Source organism: Girardinichthys multiradiatus, chromosome 14 (genome assembly GCF_021462225.1).
Source record: "Girardinichthys multiradiatus isolate DD_20200921_A chromosome 14, DD_fGirMul_XY1, whole genome shotgun sequence".
In the NCBI taxonomy this organism is placed as follows: domain Eukaryota; kingdom Metazoa; phylum Chordata; class Actinopteri; order Cyprinodontiformes; family Goodeidae; genus Girardinichthys; species Girardinichthys multiradiatus.
Genome location: NC_061807.1, coordinates 44,088,868 through 44,105,669, shown reverse-complemented (window position 1 = coordinate 44,105,669; position 16,802 = coordinate 44,088,868). Strand labels below are relative to the sequence as shown.

The 16,802-nt window shown below is 40.0% G+C and overlaps 1 protein-coding gene across 1 annotated transcript in view; it reads left to right on the top strand.

The window, feature by feature from the left end:
* The first annotated feature begins 116 nt into the window (after positions 1-116).
* The window catches only part of LOC124880537 (glycogen phosphorylase, muscle form), a 33,293-nt gene continuing 16,607 nt past the window's right edge, over positions 117-16,802 (top strand). The window contains exons 1-9 of the mRNA XM_047385724.1: positions 117-466; positions 3,795-3,896; positions 7,076-7,154; positions 7,239-7,342; positions 8,039-8,170; positions 11,197-11,308; positions 11,438-11,520; positions 15,532-15,675; positions 15,933-16,025. Coding sequence (XP_047241680.1) covers positions 224-466; positions 3,795-3,896; positions 7,076-7,154; positions 7,239-7,342; positions 8,039-8,170; positions 11,197-11,308; positions 11,438-11,520; positions 15,532-15,675; positions 15,933-16,025 — 1,092 coding nt within the window. The 5' untranslated portion in view covers positions 117-223. The remainder of the gene's footprint in view (positions 467-3,794; positions 3,897-7,075; positions 7,155-7,238; positions 7,343-8,038; positions 8,171-11,196; positions 11,309-11,437; positions 11,521-15,531; positions 15,676-15,932; positions 16,026-16,802) is intronic.

The window sequence follows — 16,802 nt, the reverse complement described above, 5'->3', positions numbered from 1 at the left end:
AGCAATTTAAAAGGTGCGTGTGACGCCTTTAAAATTTGAGCTTTATTGTGAAAGATTTGACCGGAAAAGCTCGTGTGCTTCTTTCGACCTCGACACAAAGGTTATAAATACAGCAGAAGCTGCTGCACTCAGCGGGGGATTCAGGAGAGGACAGGGCAGTTTTCAGCTGAGGTTTAGCTTCATATTCAGTTGAAAGCAGCTAGTACAGACAGCGCCAGGAGCCATGGCCAAGCCGCTGACGGACCACGACAGGAGGAAGCAGATTTCAGTCCGGGGACTGGCCGGGGTGGAAAATGTAGCGGACCTGAAAACTAATTTCAACAGGCACCTCCATTTCACTCTGGTGAAGGACCGAAACGTTGCAACCAAACGGGACTATTATTTCGCCTTGGCCAACACGGTCCGAGACCACTTGGTGGGCCGCTGGATCCGAACGCAGCAGCATTACTATGAGAAGGACCCAAAAGTAAGCAGCTGATGCCGCAGTCTGTACCAGCACGTACACACAGCTGATGGGATGATCTGAGGGAGGGGAAGAGGAACAGCGCCTGCTGCAGTGTCACTGACGATTAGCCATGCGCGCGTGTTTTGCGCGTGCGTGTGTGTGTGTGTACATGCACATGCGCAGATCTGATGCGCTTCTTGCGTCCATTTATAGTCACGTACCGGCTTCCTGCTGTTAACGCATATTCGTGTGTGAGTGCAAGCAGCTCAGGCACATGCAGACGACTGCTCTCTTTATCGACCTCTTTAACCTTCACCTGAGCCCTCCCCTCTCACACACACACACATACACACACACACACACACACCGCGGCTGAGGAGGGTCCATGTAGGAGTCAGCAGCGAGTTCCGATGGAGACGCAACTGGTTGTTTGAACGTGATTGCGTAAAAACGTTCATCCATCCCCTCTATGAGCGGTCGCATCACAAAATGGCCTCGCCAGTGCTGTTTGAAGGACTGTTTGAGATCAAATGTATTTTCTATTAATAGTTACTGTCATGATAGAGCGCCAGGCACTGCCTCCAGTAGTTGGTGACACAGCGGGCTGAATACCGAGGGACTCCTCTTAATTGATGAAAAGAATTCATCGTGTTTAAAGCACCAGTAGCTTTCCACACCCTCTTCTTAAAAATGATCCGTTTCATATTGCTGAATAACTGGCAGCTATTTTCCGATTGTTGTGTTATTGTCATCAGCGTGTAGATAGTTACATGTTAACAGCTGCTAACCATATGCGTCAGAAAGTAATCGTATAATAATATTTTCTATGAACAGTGTGTTCATGTTGAGAATATGATCTCATAAAACTGGGACTGGGGTTTGGTGTAGATCCTGGCTCGGTTTTCCCACAAGTTTGTCCCTGTAGGGCATTCAAGGACAATCCGTCACCAGTCAGCTGATGGAAGAGGCAGCTTTAAGTGATGGGTGGGGGTGGGGGGCTCACCTTACCTCTAACTGAACTGTTTATAACATGAGTGTCCTGCAAAGACTGGAGATTAGAGATGCAGCAATGAAGCTTTCCAGTTTCATTTTAAGTCTGACCTGCTGGTTCTGATTTTTACAGGTCTTTTTTTATCTACACACTTTAACCTGTGAAAAGGGGAAAATTAAACATGTTCCTTGATAGATCTAAGAGTTTGTAATACAAGAGAAAATTAAGAAATTACAAAAATATCTTGCCAAAATGTATGCCACAAGCACAATAATTGAAATTTAAAAAGTACTAATTCCAAAAGGAAATGAAATGTTGTAACTCATATTAGACTTGTTTTTGTAGTTGCTGTAGATGTTGATGGTCGTGGGCAGGAAGGATCTCCTCTAGTGGTCTGTATTACAGCGGATTTAAAGTAGCCTCTGTTGGAACAGCATAGATAAAACAGTGGTCCTCAAACTTTTTAGGCCAACCCTCCCTATGGAGGACCAGAATTTTGCAGGTCCCCTACCGCCTCCAATTGAAGTAAATGGGTCACATTTTTTGTAAAAAACTAACATAAACCAAACGGATAAAACTGGATGAAATCTGTGTTGACAAGTACAGCATTTATATGAATTTACTATATTACTGTTTTCACTTGTGTCAAGGAGAAAATTAACTTTTAATTAGAATGCCTTTCTCATTATCTTTTAAAAATAAAGAATCAAATAATTAGGAACTGTACTTTCAGAAAACAAAAGTAAACGGGTCCATCAGGCATTAATAATTAAAAATGGAAATAAAGCCAAATGTTTATTCGTTCAAGAGCCATAAAGTTCATTTAGTCAATGATATCCAACTAATTTCTAGCTCAATATCCTGGATTGATTTCTTGTTTTCAATTTTAATACTAACATATGCAGAAGTATTTTTTTATTTTTCAGTTTTTTCATTATCACACAACTTTCACCAACAAACAAACAACAAAGTATTTTCTGTATTGGGCTACATTATACGTTTCAACAGTTTGGTTAAATCAGGTCTATATGAAAATGAGACCATGTGTCCCAGTAAGACTTTTCAGCGAGATGCTGTTGCTATGTTGTTCTTTGTCATGTCACCATGGAAACCGCTTTGCATGAGCCATGGACTGTACATCACACATTCTTTCAGCCCCACACTTTGAGAAGATGCCAGTTCAGTCTTGGCTTTGAAGCAGCCCTGTCCTGCATGCCTCAACCATGTGCATCAGCTGCTCTGTTGCTGCTCAGTTGCTAAATCTGAGAAGGTCACGTAGTGTATGAGCCAACTGAGCCAGCTGCATGACATGTTAGGCACGCTCTGTGTGTTTGGCATGTCACCTACTTTGCTGCTGCGTAAATACTGCACAGCCATTCTTTCACGTTTCTATCACTTGGTTTATCTCCATGTCCTCCAAGGAAACAGAAGGTCTTCATAATATATTTGTTGTATATAATATCCATAAAACTGTGTTGCCTAGCTGTGCCCGGTAGGAAAAAAAGTAAAAATTTAGAAGAAAATGGGAGGAACTTCCCATTGCTGCAGCTAATGTTTTTTAAATATGGATCATTTATAGCACTGTATAATATTGAAAAAATAAACAAATTAAAATAGAAGTAATTATATTTTAATAAATGAATCAAAATGTTATTTATATTTTAATTAATAATGAATTAGTTAATGATGTTTTAAGGTTATGAGCAGGGGAGAACCTTCTCTGCTTTAATTTTATAATAAAGATGGTTAGTTTTCAACTTGGAGGCTGAAGGTAATCCAAAGCAGATTTCTGCATCTCAAAAATGAAAACAGGTCATTCAGACATTAACATCTAAACCTTCAAACTGTCATGGTTCAATCAGATGATTATTTATATGGAAGTCTTTGGCAACTAACACTAAAGGATGTAGGCTGCAGTGCGTAACAGTGACATTTCCAAAACAGAACATGTTACACAAATCCAGTTGAGTTGATTTCTGAAGTGTCAGTTTGACACTCTCACAGAGCTGAAAGCAGGCTTTATGCTCTGCTTTAGATGGTCTGTGATCCTTCTTGGAAACATGAAAAGATAAAGATAAAAAACACTCCCCTGCTGTCTCTAGTAGTTCCTTTAGTTTCCTGACAGAGAAAAGAACCATTAGGTGCTCTGAATGCAGCATTTTTACTTTTATTTGTTGTTTTGCCTATCTGACTTCATTAATGTATTTCAGCATATTTTACCTCTATGGATCTTTTTGATGCTGTCAGAGTTTGAATGAATGTGTAGATATTTATCAGGAAGTAGACCTGGTTCTATAACAAGCAAGGTGGGATTGGAATAAACCAATTGTTCACTGGTTGTTCTCATGTTTTTTGCAGCGTGTGTACTACCTCTCTCTGGAGTTTTATATGGGGCGGACTCTGCAGAACACCATGGTGAACCTGGGCTTGGAGAACGCATGTGATGAGGCCACCTACCAGGTAAAGGGAATCAGTGATTCTCAATCATGTTCACTGGTACTTTGAAAAGTACTTTATGAACTGAACTTCAGCCTTGTATAACTATATCTGTTGAATTAAAATCTTACATCTACAAGAACCATCTGAAATATTTCTTGTACATGGGGAGAGATCCTTAATCTCTGATGCTCTGCTGTGTGTCAAGTATTGTAATCACCCGACTGTTTTCTACAATAAAGAACGTCAGTGAAGACATCAAAGTGGAAATGATACTTTTGACAACAGTAGTCTTCTCTGAGCAGTTGATCTTGAGATGTGTTTGCAACCTGAACCCTGTCAAACATTTACAGCACCTTAGAAAACTCTTCAGATCCATTGAACCTTTCCACATTTCATCATGTTTGGAGTGATGGGAAACTGACCTTGTACATACACAGGTGTATACATATCCCACTGTGACGAACACTACACAGCATGTCTTCACCCTCGGCATTAAATTGAGCTCCACAAATTGAACTTTTATGGAAGAGTGACAAGAAGTTTGCCACAAGCCATGCAAATAGGTGTTCTAGTCCAGTGCAACTACATGACTTTTTTTGTCCTACATGCAAAATGCTATTTTTGGTGGAAACTCACACTGTAAACTCTACGCTTACACAATGTCTTCATGGTAAAACACAGTGGTGGCAGCATCAGGCCATGGAGATGCTTTTCATCAGCATTAACAGGGAATCTGGTCAAAGGTATTAAGATGACTGAAGTGAAATACAAGGGCAATCCTGGAAGAAGACCTGTTAGAGGCTGTGAAACAGAATCAGAATATTCTTTGTTATTTTCACAAGTACAACGAAACTGAGAAAAAATCTGGTCCGTGCATGAGCACTAAATTATTGATGTAAACAGAAAAATAGAAACTGATGTAATTTAAAAATCAGGAAAGCCTAGAGCCAGTGCAATGGTGTGCGGCACCATGTGTCCTATCCAGACGTTCCCCTTCCAGCAGGGCTGGACTGTAAACAAACAGCCAGAGCTACAATAGAATGGTGAGGTGGTTCCATAGATCAGGACCTGATAACTGAAGTCAAAAACAGTTTTAAATTGCATTCAAGCATTAAAAAGTTTCTATGCTGACTCTATAGAAACCTGTTCACATCCCTTGCTGTTTATTCTCCACACAGACAGCTGTAGATCCTCTCAGGAAAACAGCTGTCTTGTCAAGTTTTCAGATGACACAGTATTATACACTCACCGGCCACTTTATTAGGTACAGGGGTTGGACAATGTAACTGAAACACCTGGTTTTAGACCACAATAATTTATTAGTATGGTGTAGGGCCTCCTTTTGCGGCCAATACAGCGTCAATTCGTCTTGGGAATGACATATACAAGTCCTGCACAGTGGTCAGAGGGATTTTAAGCCATTCTTCTGGCAGGATAGTGGATAGGTCACTACGTGATACTGGTGGAGGAAAACGTTTCCTGACTCGCTCCTCCAAAACACCCCAAAGTAGCTCAATAATATTTAGATCTGGTGACTGTGCAGGCCATGGGAGATGTTCAACTTCACTTTCATATTCATCAAACCAATCTTTCACCAGTCTTGCTGTGTGTGTGTATTGGTGCATTGTCATTCTGATACACGGCACCACCTTCAGGATACAATGTTTGAACCATTGGATGCACATGGTCCTCAAGAATGGTTCAGTAGTCCTTGGCAGTGACGCGCCCATCTAGCACATGTATTGGGCCAAGGGAATGCCATGATATGGCAGCCCAGACCATCACTGATCCACCCCCATGCTTCACTCTGGGCATGCAACAGTCTGGGTGGTACGCTTCTTTGGGGCTTCTCCACACCGTAACTCTCCCGGATGTGGGGAAAACAGTAAAGGTGGACTCATCAGAGAACAATACATGTTTCACATTGTCCACAGCCCAAGATTTGCGCTCCTTGCACCATTGAAACCAACGTTTGGCATTGGCATGAGTGACCAAAGGTTTGGCTATAGCAGCCCTGCCGTGTATATTGACCCTGTGGAGCTCCTGACAGACAGTTCTGGTGGAAACAGGAGAGTTGAGGTGCACATTTAATTCTGCCGTGATTTGGGCAGCCGTGGTTTTATGTTTTTTGGATACAATCCAGGTTAGCACCCGAAAATCCCTTTCAGGCAGCTTCCTCTTGCGTCCACAGTTAATCCTGTTGGATGTGGTTCGTCCTTCTTGGTGGTATGCTGACATTACCCTGGATACCGTGGCTCTTGATACATCACAAAGACTTGCTGTCTTGGTCACAGATGCGCCAGCAAGACATGCAACAACAATTTGTCCTCTTTTGAACTCTGGTATGTCACCCATAATGTTGTGTGCATGTCAATATTTTGAGCAAAACTGTGCTCTTACCCTGCTAATTGAACCTTCACACTCTGCTCTTACTGGTGTAATGTGCAATCAATGAAGACTGGCTACCAGGCTGGTCCAATTTAGCCATGAAACCTTCTACACTAAAATGACAGGTGTTTCAGTTTCATTGTCCAACCCCTGTACTTTGGTAGTATCGGGTTGGAAGCCCTTTTGCCTTCAGAACTGCCTCCATCCTTCGTGGGATAGATCCAACAAGGTACTGGCTCTATTGGATTGAGATCTGGTGATTGTGGAGGCCATTTGAGTACAGTGAACTCATTGTCATGTTCAAGAAACCAGTCTGTGATGATTCGTGCTTTTCTAGCCTCAGTTTCCTGTTCTTAGCTGACAGGAGTGGCACCCGGTGTGGTCTTCTGCTGCTGTAGCCCATCTGCCTCAAGGTTCGACGTGTTGTGCATTCAGAGATGCTCTTCTGCATGCCTTGGTTGTAACGAGTGGTTATTTGAGTTACTTTTGCCTTTCTATCAGCTCGAACCAGTCCGTGTATATAAATAGAGATGGATATCTATCTCTATATATCTATATATATACATATATATATATCTATATATATATCTATATATATATATAGATATATATATATATCTATATAGATATATATAGATATATATATATAGATATAGATATAGATATATATATATATATATATATATATATATATATATATATATATAGATATAGATATCTATCTGACTGTCTGTGTCTATCTATCTGTCTATCTCTATGTCTATATAGCTATATATATTTATATATAGCTGAAACATTGTGTTGTTCCTCAGTTGGGTCTGGACATGGAAGAGCTGCAGGACATCGAGGAAGATGCTGGCTTAGGAAATGGAGGGCTGGGTCGCCTTGCTGGTGAGTGCCGGGCCAGATGCTGGCAGAAAGGTTCTATACAGATCCGTTTCACATCTCACAGATTCTTGCTTGTGTTTTCTGCAGCTTGTTTCCTGGACTCCATGGCCTCACTGGGCCTTGCGGCGTACGGATATGGAATCCGTTATGAGTTTGGCATCTTTAATCAAAAAATCGTCAATGGCTGGCAGGTATGCACCAATCATAAATGATTGCTTTTTTTCTCTTTTGGACCAGATGGAACAGCTGGATGCCACACTTCATCTGTTAGAATTCATTTGAAGTTGTGCAACATAAAGAAATGTTAAATGTTTTGTGTAGAAAAGTTATTTTCTTGATCAATATTTGCCCTAATAAAATATTTGAAAATTGAAACAGGCCTTTATTACATTCTTCCTTCTGTTTTTTCTTCTGTTCTTCCTTGTATCCTCCTTTCTGTCCTCCTTCCTCCTGTCCTTTCCTTGTATCGTTCCTCCTTCAGATTCGTCATTCTTTCCTTTATTGTGCCCTTTCTTCCTTGTGTCCTATTTTCCTTCTCTCTTTTGTTCTTTGCCTACTCTCTCCTTTATGTTCTTGTTGTCTCCCTAATATACCAAGAACTCCAGAGTTTTGAGTCTGGGAAAGTCTTGAATTTCCATATGAAAAGGTGTAGGAACCCTGGATATCTAGGAATTATGGATGGCTTTGGATGTGTGTTACACTCTCGGGTACAGCCTTCAATGGTGAAGCAACCACTAAGCCAGTTTAGAGCTGAAAACACAGCACAAAGCAGTAACTAGTAAATTAATAGCAGAACATTTTACCACAGAACATTACCAGGCAGGGTACCAGATGGACATGAGTAACAGCGCCTTGTGTACTGCTTGTTTCCCGACTCCTCTACCCAGGTAGAAGAAGCAGATGACTGGCTGCGTTACGGTAACCCCTGGGAGAAGGCTCGCCCTGAGTACATGCGCCCGGTCCAGTTCTACGGCAGGGTGGAACACACACCTGAAGGTGTGAAATGGGTTGACACACAGGTTAGTAGGAACAGACACAGAGTTACAATCATTCTTTACTCTGCTTCAGAAGAAACAGTGTATCTAATCAATAAACCAATTCTCTATAGAAAAAGAGAGAAAAGAAGATTCAGTCCTTTGTAGTTGAGATGTATTTACTACACTACATATTTAGAGTCCATTCTCAGATTGAAATCATGCAAATCAATTGTAAACTAACCACTGAGGTGGTCTCCCTATAACAGATGTCAGCATTCAACCAATAAACCTCTTCAGCTGAACTGATTTAAGGATTGCCAGAGAAATAACTGAAACCAGAGTAAAACAATGTTTTTGATGGGATTCAAGCTTATCAAACAGACACAACAGGATCAGAGATTTATACAGTTTCTGCAGAGGCTGCTTTAACAAACTAAATCTGAATATACAGTATTTTATTTCATATGATGCTAATATTTCTGGAGCACCATCATGTAACCCAAATAACTATTCATAGGAAAGCATTGTTACTCACTAGAAGTTCAAAATATTCTCAAAGAAATCCAAGCTTCACGTCTCCGTAGTTAGAATGAATTTTATGAGGCCATATCTGGGCCTCCTTAGAACTGCTAGCTTCATTTTTGATGGCTGACCATTTTTAAACTCTTACAGATAGCTGGAAGGTTTGTAAATGAAACATGTGCTGTGTTTTCTAACTTGAATATTTGTAGATTTGTTCCAATGGTTTACTAAAGGATAATTCTTCAGATATTAGAACAACAAATCTTTTATATGCTCCTATCAGCTTAACACAACCAAAACTACAAAGATTTAATATTTACAGTTTAACTCTTCCTCTTTAGACCTTCTGCTGTTCTCTCAGACATGCTGGATATCAACTCCTGACTGGTGGTGATGCATTCTTACATCTTAGTGATTGGACTCAATTAGAGTTTGTTTTATTCTGTTTTTCCACCTCCCTTTTCAGAACTAACGCCAGGTTCCCTATGGGATTAAGATCTGGGCAGTTTCCTGGTCTCAGGTTCAAATCTTTAATGTTCTGACCTTTGAGCCACTTTGGCCCTTTTCAGACATGATAAGCCTCAAGTATGATCAATAATATTAAGTGTGATCAATAATCGGATCGGAGTTACACTCTTTATCAGCGACTAAACATGCAGTTGCCTCATACATTAGCATCAACAGGTCGACTGATGTTTAAAATAAGTTACATCAGATAATTCAATTCAAATTCAAAAATACTTTATTAATCCCAAAGGGAAATTAAATGTTGTTATAGCTCATATTATGAAGGTTTCTTCAAAGAGCCGTTGTAGATGCTGATGGCTGTGGGCAGGAAGGATCTCCTGTAGCCCCTGTAAGCTTTAACATATTTAGATTCACATGGACCTAAGTTTTATTCTGTAGAGCTATTTGCACTAAAGTCTTGGTAAACTTAATGTGTCAGTTAACAAAGATGCTGAAGATTTGAAGCCATTAGAAATAGCCCTGCAGTAAAACACCAGACTGCTTGCTGTGAGCTGCTCTATGCTCCTTTATTGTGCACATAGCTCTGTGAATCAAACACCATCAGTGTGCTGTCTCAGATTCAACTGATGATGGTTTCCCTAACAACGACCAGAACAAACATCCCACTTCAAAGAAAACTCACTGAACCATATTACATTCAAACTGTGTCCAATGTCACAGACACCTCCTAGAAGAAAAGCCCTCTCAACATTTTCAGGCTGTCCAGATGTGACTGGATCATCCAGGATGGATGTTAGTGCCAGGTCTTTATCAAATTTACCTTTTGACACAGATCATCGTCTGATTGTGTTGTTGGAAAATTATATTTAAAAAAAGACACCTTTGATCTTTTGGGATTTTTTAATATTGTGCAACAAATTCCTGAGGTGAGACACAACCCACAGAATAATGAGGAGAACAAGTTCTTTAAAACTTAATCAGTCAGTTGTGTTTCTAATCAGTGCAGTGGTGATAACAAAAGGTCTGTCATAGAAAATCTTATCAGCAAACTCACCTGACTTTGGCTCCATATGATTTAACTGACATGCACCCCTAGTTAAGAGCACAAAGCTTATTGTGTCATTTTTCTGTTTCAACAGCCTAGCTTCCCATTTTTAGTTCGTACGCTCTAAAGATTACAATTTCCTAATCAGAGACAAAGTTGGTTGAAGGTTTGCAAATTAAAAGCTTCTCGAAATAACTAACATACCGAAGAATATATTGAGAAAAGTTTTTCTTACTCATGACTGGCTTTGACTTAAAGAACAGTTCCAAATCCCTATGGCTCCTCAATAGAATCACCTGGCTGTAAGAGGAACACCTTTATAGAGATCTCCTTTAGTTAATAGTCATAGACTACATTAGATTTTTCCTCCATTCTACACGGAGCAGTGGTATTAGAAATTAGTTTGATAAATGTCTCCATCAAATAAACCATTTATTTTATGGAGCAGGCATCAGTTTTCCATAAACAGTTTTCTCTCCCATCTAACGACATCAAATGTGTCCAAATGAAACACATCATGGCCCAGAAAAAGAAATAGCTAGTTAGTAAAATGTCCATTATTTTTCAAAGACTAGTGACAGATGCTTCACAGAACACTTTGGACATAAGGAGAATGGATATTAGAACTAAATACTGCAGTGAAAGAGGATATATAGGAAGATCTCTGAGTAAACTGTAACAAAGGAATCGGTACCTAATTTTGGAAGGAATTTATTTGAGATCTGATGATAAGATACTTTAACACCTCTAGTCATTTCTACACATTTGAAAACAACATTATGACAATTCTGCAGAAAAATTGGGGGAATCTTGGAGATGTTCCACATGTTTTTTGGGGAGATTGCCTCTTAATTCAGAACAAGTGGAAAAGAAATGCCAATATCGTATCAATGGTAACCATGTTGCTAACAATAGAAAGGTCATGTTAAACCCTTTTGTCACTTTGATCTCACAGATCACGCTGTAGCACACTGCAGAGAGCAACACATCAAAAACCAGAGTAATGATTTGTGTTTTTGTTGTTTTAACCCAGGTTGTTCTGGCTCTTCCCTACGACACCCCGGTTCCTGGCTACAGGAACAACATCGTTAACACTATGAGACTCTGGTCTGCTAAGGCCCCCTGTGAATTTAACCTCAAAGACTGTACGTATTGGTTGTATTATTTTAAAAGTGCCATCACTGACATCCTGAAAATCTACTTAGTGAAACATCTGAGGACATTTAGTCAGAACTGAGAGTCAAACACAGACTTAATCAGCTGTTGTCCCACAGTTAATGTTGGTGGCTACATCCAAGCTGTCCTGGACAGAAACCTGGCTGAGAACATTTCCAGGGTTCTGTACCCCAATGACAACGTGAGTGTGTTTTTTTTGTTGTTGTTACCCAGACACAACCAAGCAACCACGTTTTATTTTAAGTTAATAATCCAATCTCCCAGGAGCTTTTCTTTAGTACTTCTTTTCACAGGTAGAAGCTCCTAAAGTCACTGGTGATATATCTTTCCAATGCCCCTTCTCAGTACTTATAAATGTAATAGTTTTTTATGAACTGCTGCAGGTGTACCATAAAAGCTTGGGGTCTGGGGAGGCTGTTGGGGCCACAGCTATGGCCGTTTAATAGAAAAACCACTTCCAGTCCGCTCTGCTGACTGCTCAACCGTTCAACCTGTGTGACATAAAGTTCATTATTTGTACCCACCCACTAGGATCTGCTAGAACTCTCTGTGGATGTTTCCATTCAGCCCAGAATTTTATGATTGCTGAAGGTAACAATAATTGTCCCATTTAAAAGTTGGCGTCAAACACACAGCACAAAGAAAACAGAGATCAGGAGTGGAAGTAAAACTGTGGTGCTTGTTTGTAAGAAATACAGTGCTGGGAGAGCTGCTGTTTCTTCACTGTGGATTATTGGTCTCTCAGGGACAACAATGACACAAAAACTGCACTGATATTCTGGTGAGAAATCAACCTACACTACCGGTCAAAATGTTAGACACACTTTCTCATTTAATAGTTTTCTTTATGTTTATGACTATTAACATTTTATGTAGATTCTCACTAAAGGCATCAAAATTAAATCAACACATATGGTATTATGTAGCATATGTAAAACTGTAAAAAGGCTTAAACCTAAATATGTTTGATATTTCAGATTCTTTGAAGTAGTCGCTCTTTGCTGTAATGACTAAAATATTAACCTTTGGTCGTTTTTCAATGAAGCTCTGGGAAGTTCTTTCAAGACTCTTTGGAAAACCATTTCAGCTCATGAAGCTCATGGAGAGACTAAGGGTGGCTATTTTGAAGAATCTAAAATATAAAAATATGTTTATACAATATTATTATAGTTATTTCACACTTTGGGTTTACTATGTTTCCTTGTGTTCATTCACTGGTTTGTTGCCTTTGCTGAGAATCTACAATGTGAATAGTCATGAAAATAAAGAGACCTATTAAGTGAGAAAGTGTATCTAGATGTATATTGTTCAGTTGGTTTCTTCTTCCCTTCAGAGGTGAAGAAACCAGTGCATTGTTGCTCACTATTAAGCGGTACAGCTCAAATGGCCACACATCAGCGGGCCCTATTGTGATACCCTAGAGGTTTGCAGGTGACACCACTGTCATTGGTTTGATCCAGGACAGTGACGAAACTGTATACATACAGAGGATGAATCGGCTGGTCTGCTGGTCTGGTCAGAACCACTTTGAGCTTAACCCGCTTAAGACGGTGGACATGATGGTAGACTTCCAGAAAACTCCCCCCACATCGCCTCCCCTCACCATCCTCAACAACCTTGTATCTACTTTAGATCACTTCTGGTTCCTAGGAACCAGCTTTTTTTCGGTACCTGAGCTGGTCCTCACACATAAACACTGTTTAGAGGAAGGCTCAACAGAGACTGTACTTCCTGTAGCAGGTCAAGAGGTACAACTTTCCACAGGAGCTGCTGGTCATCTTCTACACTGCCATTATTCAGTCTGTCCTGTGTTTACCCATCAGTTTTGCTCATCCACAAAACAGGACAGGTCCAAACTGCAAATAACTATTAGGTCTGCAGAGAGGATCATCAGGGCTGACATTTCCTCCATCCAAGACTTGTACATGCCAAGTGTCAGGAAGAAGGCAGAGAACATCTCTGTAGACTCCTCACATCCTGATCACAAGCTGTTTAGTCTTTAACCTTCAGGTTGGTACTACAGAGTACTAATGGCAAAAACCAACCACCACAGAAACAGTTTCTTTCCCAGACTGTCTCTCTGAACACAAAAAACACCTTACATCCTGGGTAATCAGCTACTGTGCTGTGAAACAAAATAAACACATTAACACTACCACAACCTGCCTTTCTTTTTTCTTTTCTTTATACACTACTCACAAAACGTTAGGGATGTTTGACTTTGAGGTGAAATTTATGGAAAACATAAAAATTCATGCAGGGATATTACATAATTAAAGTAGGGGATTTAAGTAGAAGCATTCAATGGTTATTTCCTCATCTGAAACTATTTATGGAAACAAAAACCAACAACAATGGTGGGTATACCACAACAGAAAATGTCAGTGTCTCAATAACGTGTCATGTGACCTTGAGCATCAATAAGAGCTTGACAATAACGTCTCATGCTGTTCATTAGTCAACCTATTGTCTGCTGAGGCATGGCATCCCACTCTTGTTGAAGGATCTCTGACATTGACTCAGCTGATCCCACAGATTTTCTATTGGATTCAGGTCTGGAGAAAGTGCAGGCCACTCCATTCCAGGTACCGCAGTCTCCAGCAGCTGTTCCATAATGATGTGACCTCCATCAGCTGAAGCATTGTCGTCCATATAGATGAAATTAGACCTGTGTTGTTCATTCAGGGGCACAATGACTGGATTAATGATGTTATTCAGGTAGTATGGGCTTGTCAGTGTACCACAAAGTGTAGGGTAGTTCTATACTGACTAGACACACCTGCCCACACTGTACCACCACCACCACCCAAGGTTCGTCTGGTGACAACAGTGGCTGATGTATATCGCTCTCCTTGATGACTCCAACATCGATGGCAACATCTCATTTCCCTTAAATGCGCCTTGAGTTGAGTGGCATTTATCATGTGGTTCCACAGGGAACTGTTCACAGTGAGGGTGGCCAAAGGATGTCAACTTCTATGCCTTTCTGTGACTCCTCCATTCTCTCTGTAGAAACCAGCTGACGACACTCTGACACTCTAAGCTCAGTGGCCACTTCCATCTGAGAACATCCTGTTAGAAGCCTCGCAATGGGGAGGTGCTGTTGATCAATTGTTAGATGCTGTCTTGTTCTCAGGATGTTAAAATGTGAACAGCATGAGGAGGACTGTTTAAATACCAACTCTGATTGAATCAGGACGTTTATTGGCCGATTCATGGATCAAACACCTGTTGTGAATTTTTCTGTTCTCCTTGTTGGAGAACAATAGTTGTGCAAAAAGAACTGAAACACTGAACAGTTGGACACCTGCATTCAAATGTTTAGTGAAGGTCACATTAAGTTAACCTGTGAAGGTTATAGATGTATGTTGGGTTCATCCTGAAATTTCACCCAAAAGCTGAATATCGGGACTTTTTTGTGAGTATTGTATGATAAAAAACGGCTGTACATACCCATGTATGTACATACTTCTTCTTAATCTTTTTCTATTTCCACTAAGGCTTATATACACTATATTGCCAAAAGTATTCATTCACCTTCCTTGACTTGCATATGAAAAGTGACATCCCATTTTTGATAGGGTTCAATATGAGGTTGGTCTACGCTTTGCAGCTATTGCAGCTTCAACTCTCCTGGGAAAGCTGTCCAGGTTTAGGAGTGTCTTCACTGAAACTTTTGACCATTCTTTTAAAAGCGGATTAGACTGATGTTTTACGAGAAGGCCTGGCTCCAGTCTCCGTTCTAATTCAATCCAAGATGATCATCTAATTAATGATTATGTATATTTTGGAAAAATGAAAAGAATATCTGCATCAGGGAAAATGATATTTAAATGTATTTTCTAAGAATAAACATAGACCTCCTAACTACAACATTTATTGTTCTATAGAAAACCTACATATGATCCATCCAAGGAGAACTTTAAAAGGTTCCAGTTGTTAGATGAGAACTTCATACATTAAAGGTTCCATCCACATTTTAAAAAGGATGCGATTGTGGATTGGTGCTGGCCTCAGGGTCCTTCAATATTTTTGTCACATTTTCAGCACTTAATTTATTTCTTTTAGTTGAGCCATTCTGACTCTGTGACAACAACAAGAATAACCGTAAACCTGTAGCAGGTTTGTTAGTATAGTAGATGCTACACAAAAGAGAAAATGAGACCATCACAACTCTGTCTTTGTTCTTCAGTTTTTTGAGGGGAAGGAGCTGCGTCTGAAGCAGGAGTACTTTGTTGTAGCAGCGACTCTTCAAGACATCATCCGGCGATTCAAAGCCTCCAAGTTTGGCTCCACAGAGTTTGTGCGATTAGACCTTTCTAAGATGCCAGATAAGGTGACAGCTTCATCACATTCTGATATCTATCCTTTTTCATTTGTGGCCCTTAAAGATATTTATACTTACACTAATATTTGCTCCTAGTATTGATTTTCACTATATTTACCTATAAATCAGAAGGACCTCCACATATTGAGTTATATATAAATAGGAAGACCTTGCAGATTTAGCTTCCATCTGCTGCCAGATCTGTAATTTAACTTTGGGTGAGTCCGTAATTAGTTTTTCCACTGTGGTTCTGTGTTTCTGTCTAGGTGGCCATCCAGCTGAATGACACTCACCCTGCTCTCGCTATTCCTGAGCTGATGAGGATCCTTGTGGACATTGAGAAACTTGACTGGGAGAAGGTAGATGCCATTACTTTGAGAGTTGCTATGATACTAATCATTTCAAACTTGATACCAGTGCAAAGAAAAATTCTTGATAATTCAATCACCTTTTTTTGAAGGCATAGGGTGTTTTCTAATAAAGAACAGAAAAATAAATTGTTTTTTTTTCATTGCCTTAATTAGGGCAAAACCAGTAGAAGGAAACTCATCACCCAGCAAAAGTAAAAAAGACGACTGTACCAAAATGATGATATCCTTTAAGAAAGTTTGTACCTTGGATATAATTGTGGAATTAGTGGAAACACAGATTTGTTTTTACAGTGTAAATAAGGATTTTATCATATTTTCTTTGGGGATCAACTAGAAGGACACATTGCCACAGGTTCAACTAGTTTCTGCCCTAACCATTGAATGTTTTATTATTAGCCACATTAGCTGCTAATTCTTTTACTCCTAAAGAGAGCAGTAATGGGGTGTACGTGTCAACTTACCATACCACATTTGTAGTTGTTGCACAGTGTTGTTGCACAGTGCAGACTGCACAACAAGTCTGCAGTGGGGAAACATATCCCTCGATGGGGAAACATGGAGCTTTCTATAAGTTGCTCATGTTTAAGCATGTGACGTTTGCTTGTGCCATTGGGCATGTTTGCTGTTTCACTGTTGCAGATAGAGGAGCTTTACTGAACTTTTCAAATTCCTCTCAAACCTCAGAAAGTCAGTCTTTAAGAGTCTTTATCAGGGGGGGGGGGGGGGGGGGTGTTCAGCACTGTTGTGTGAAGTTGACAACCAACC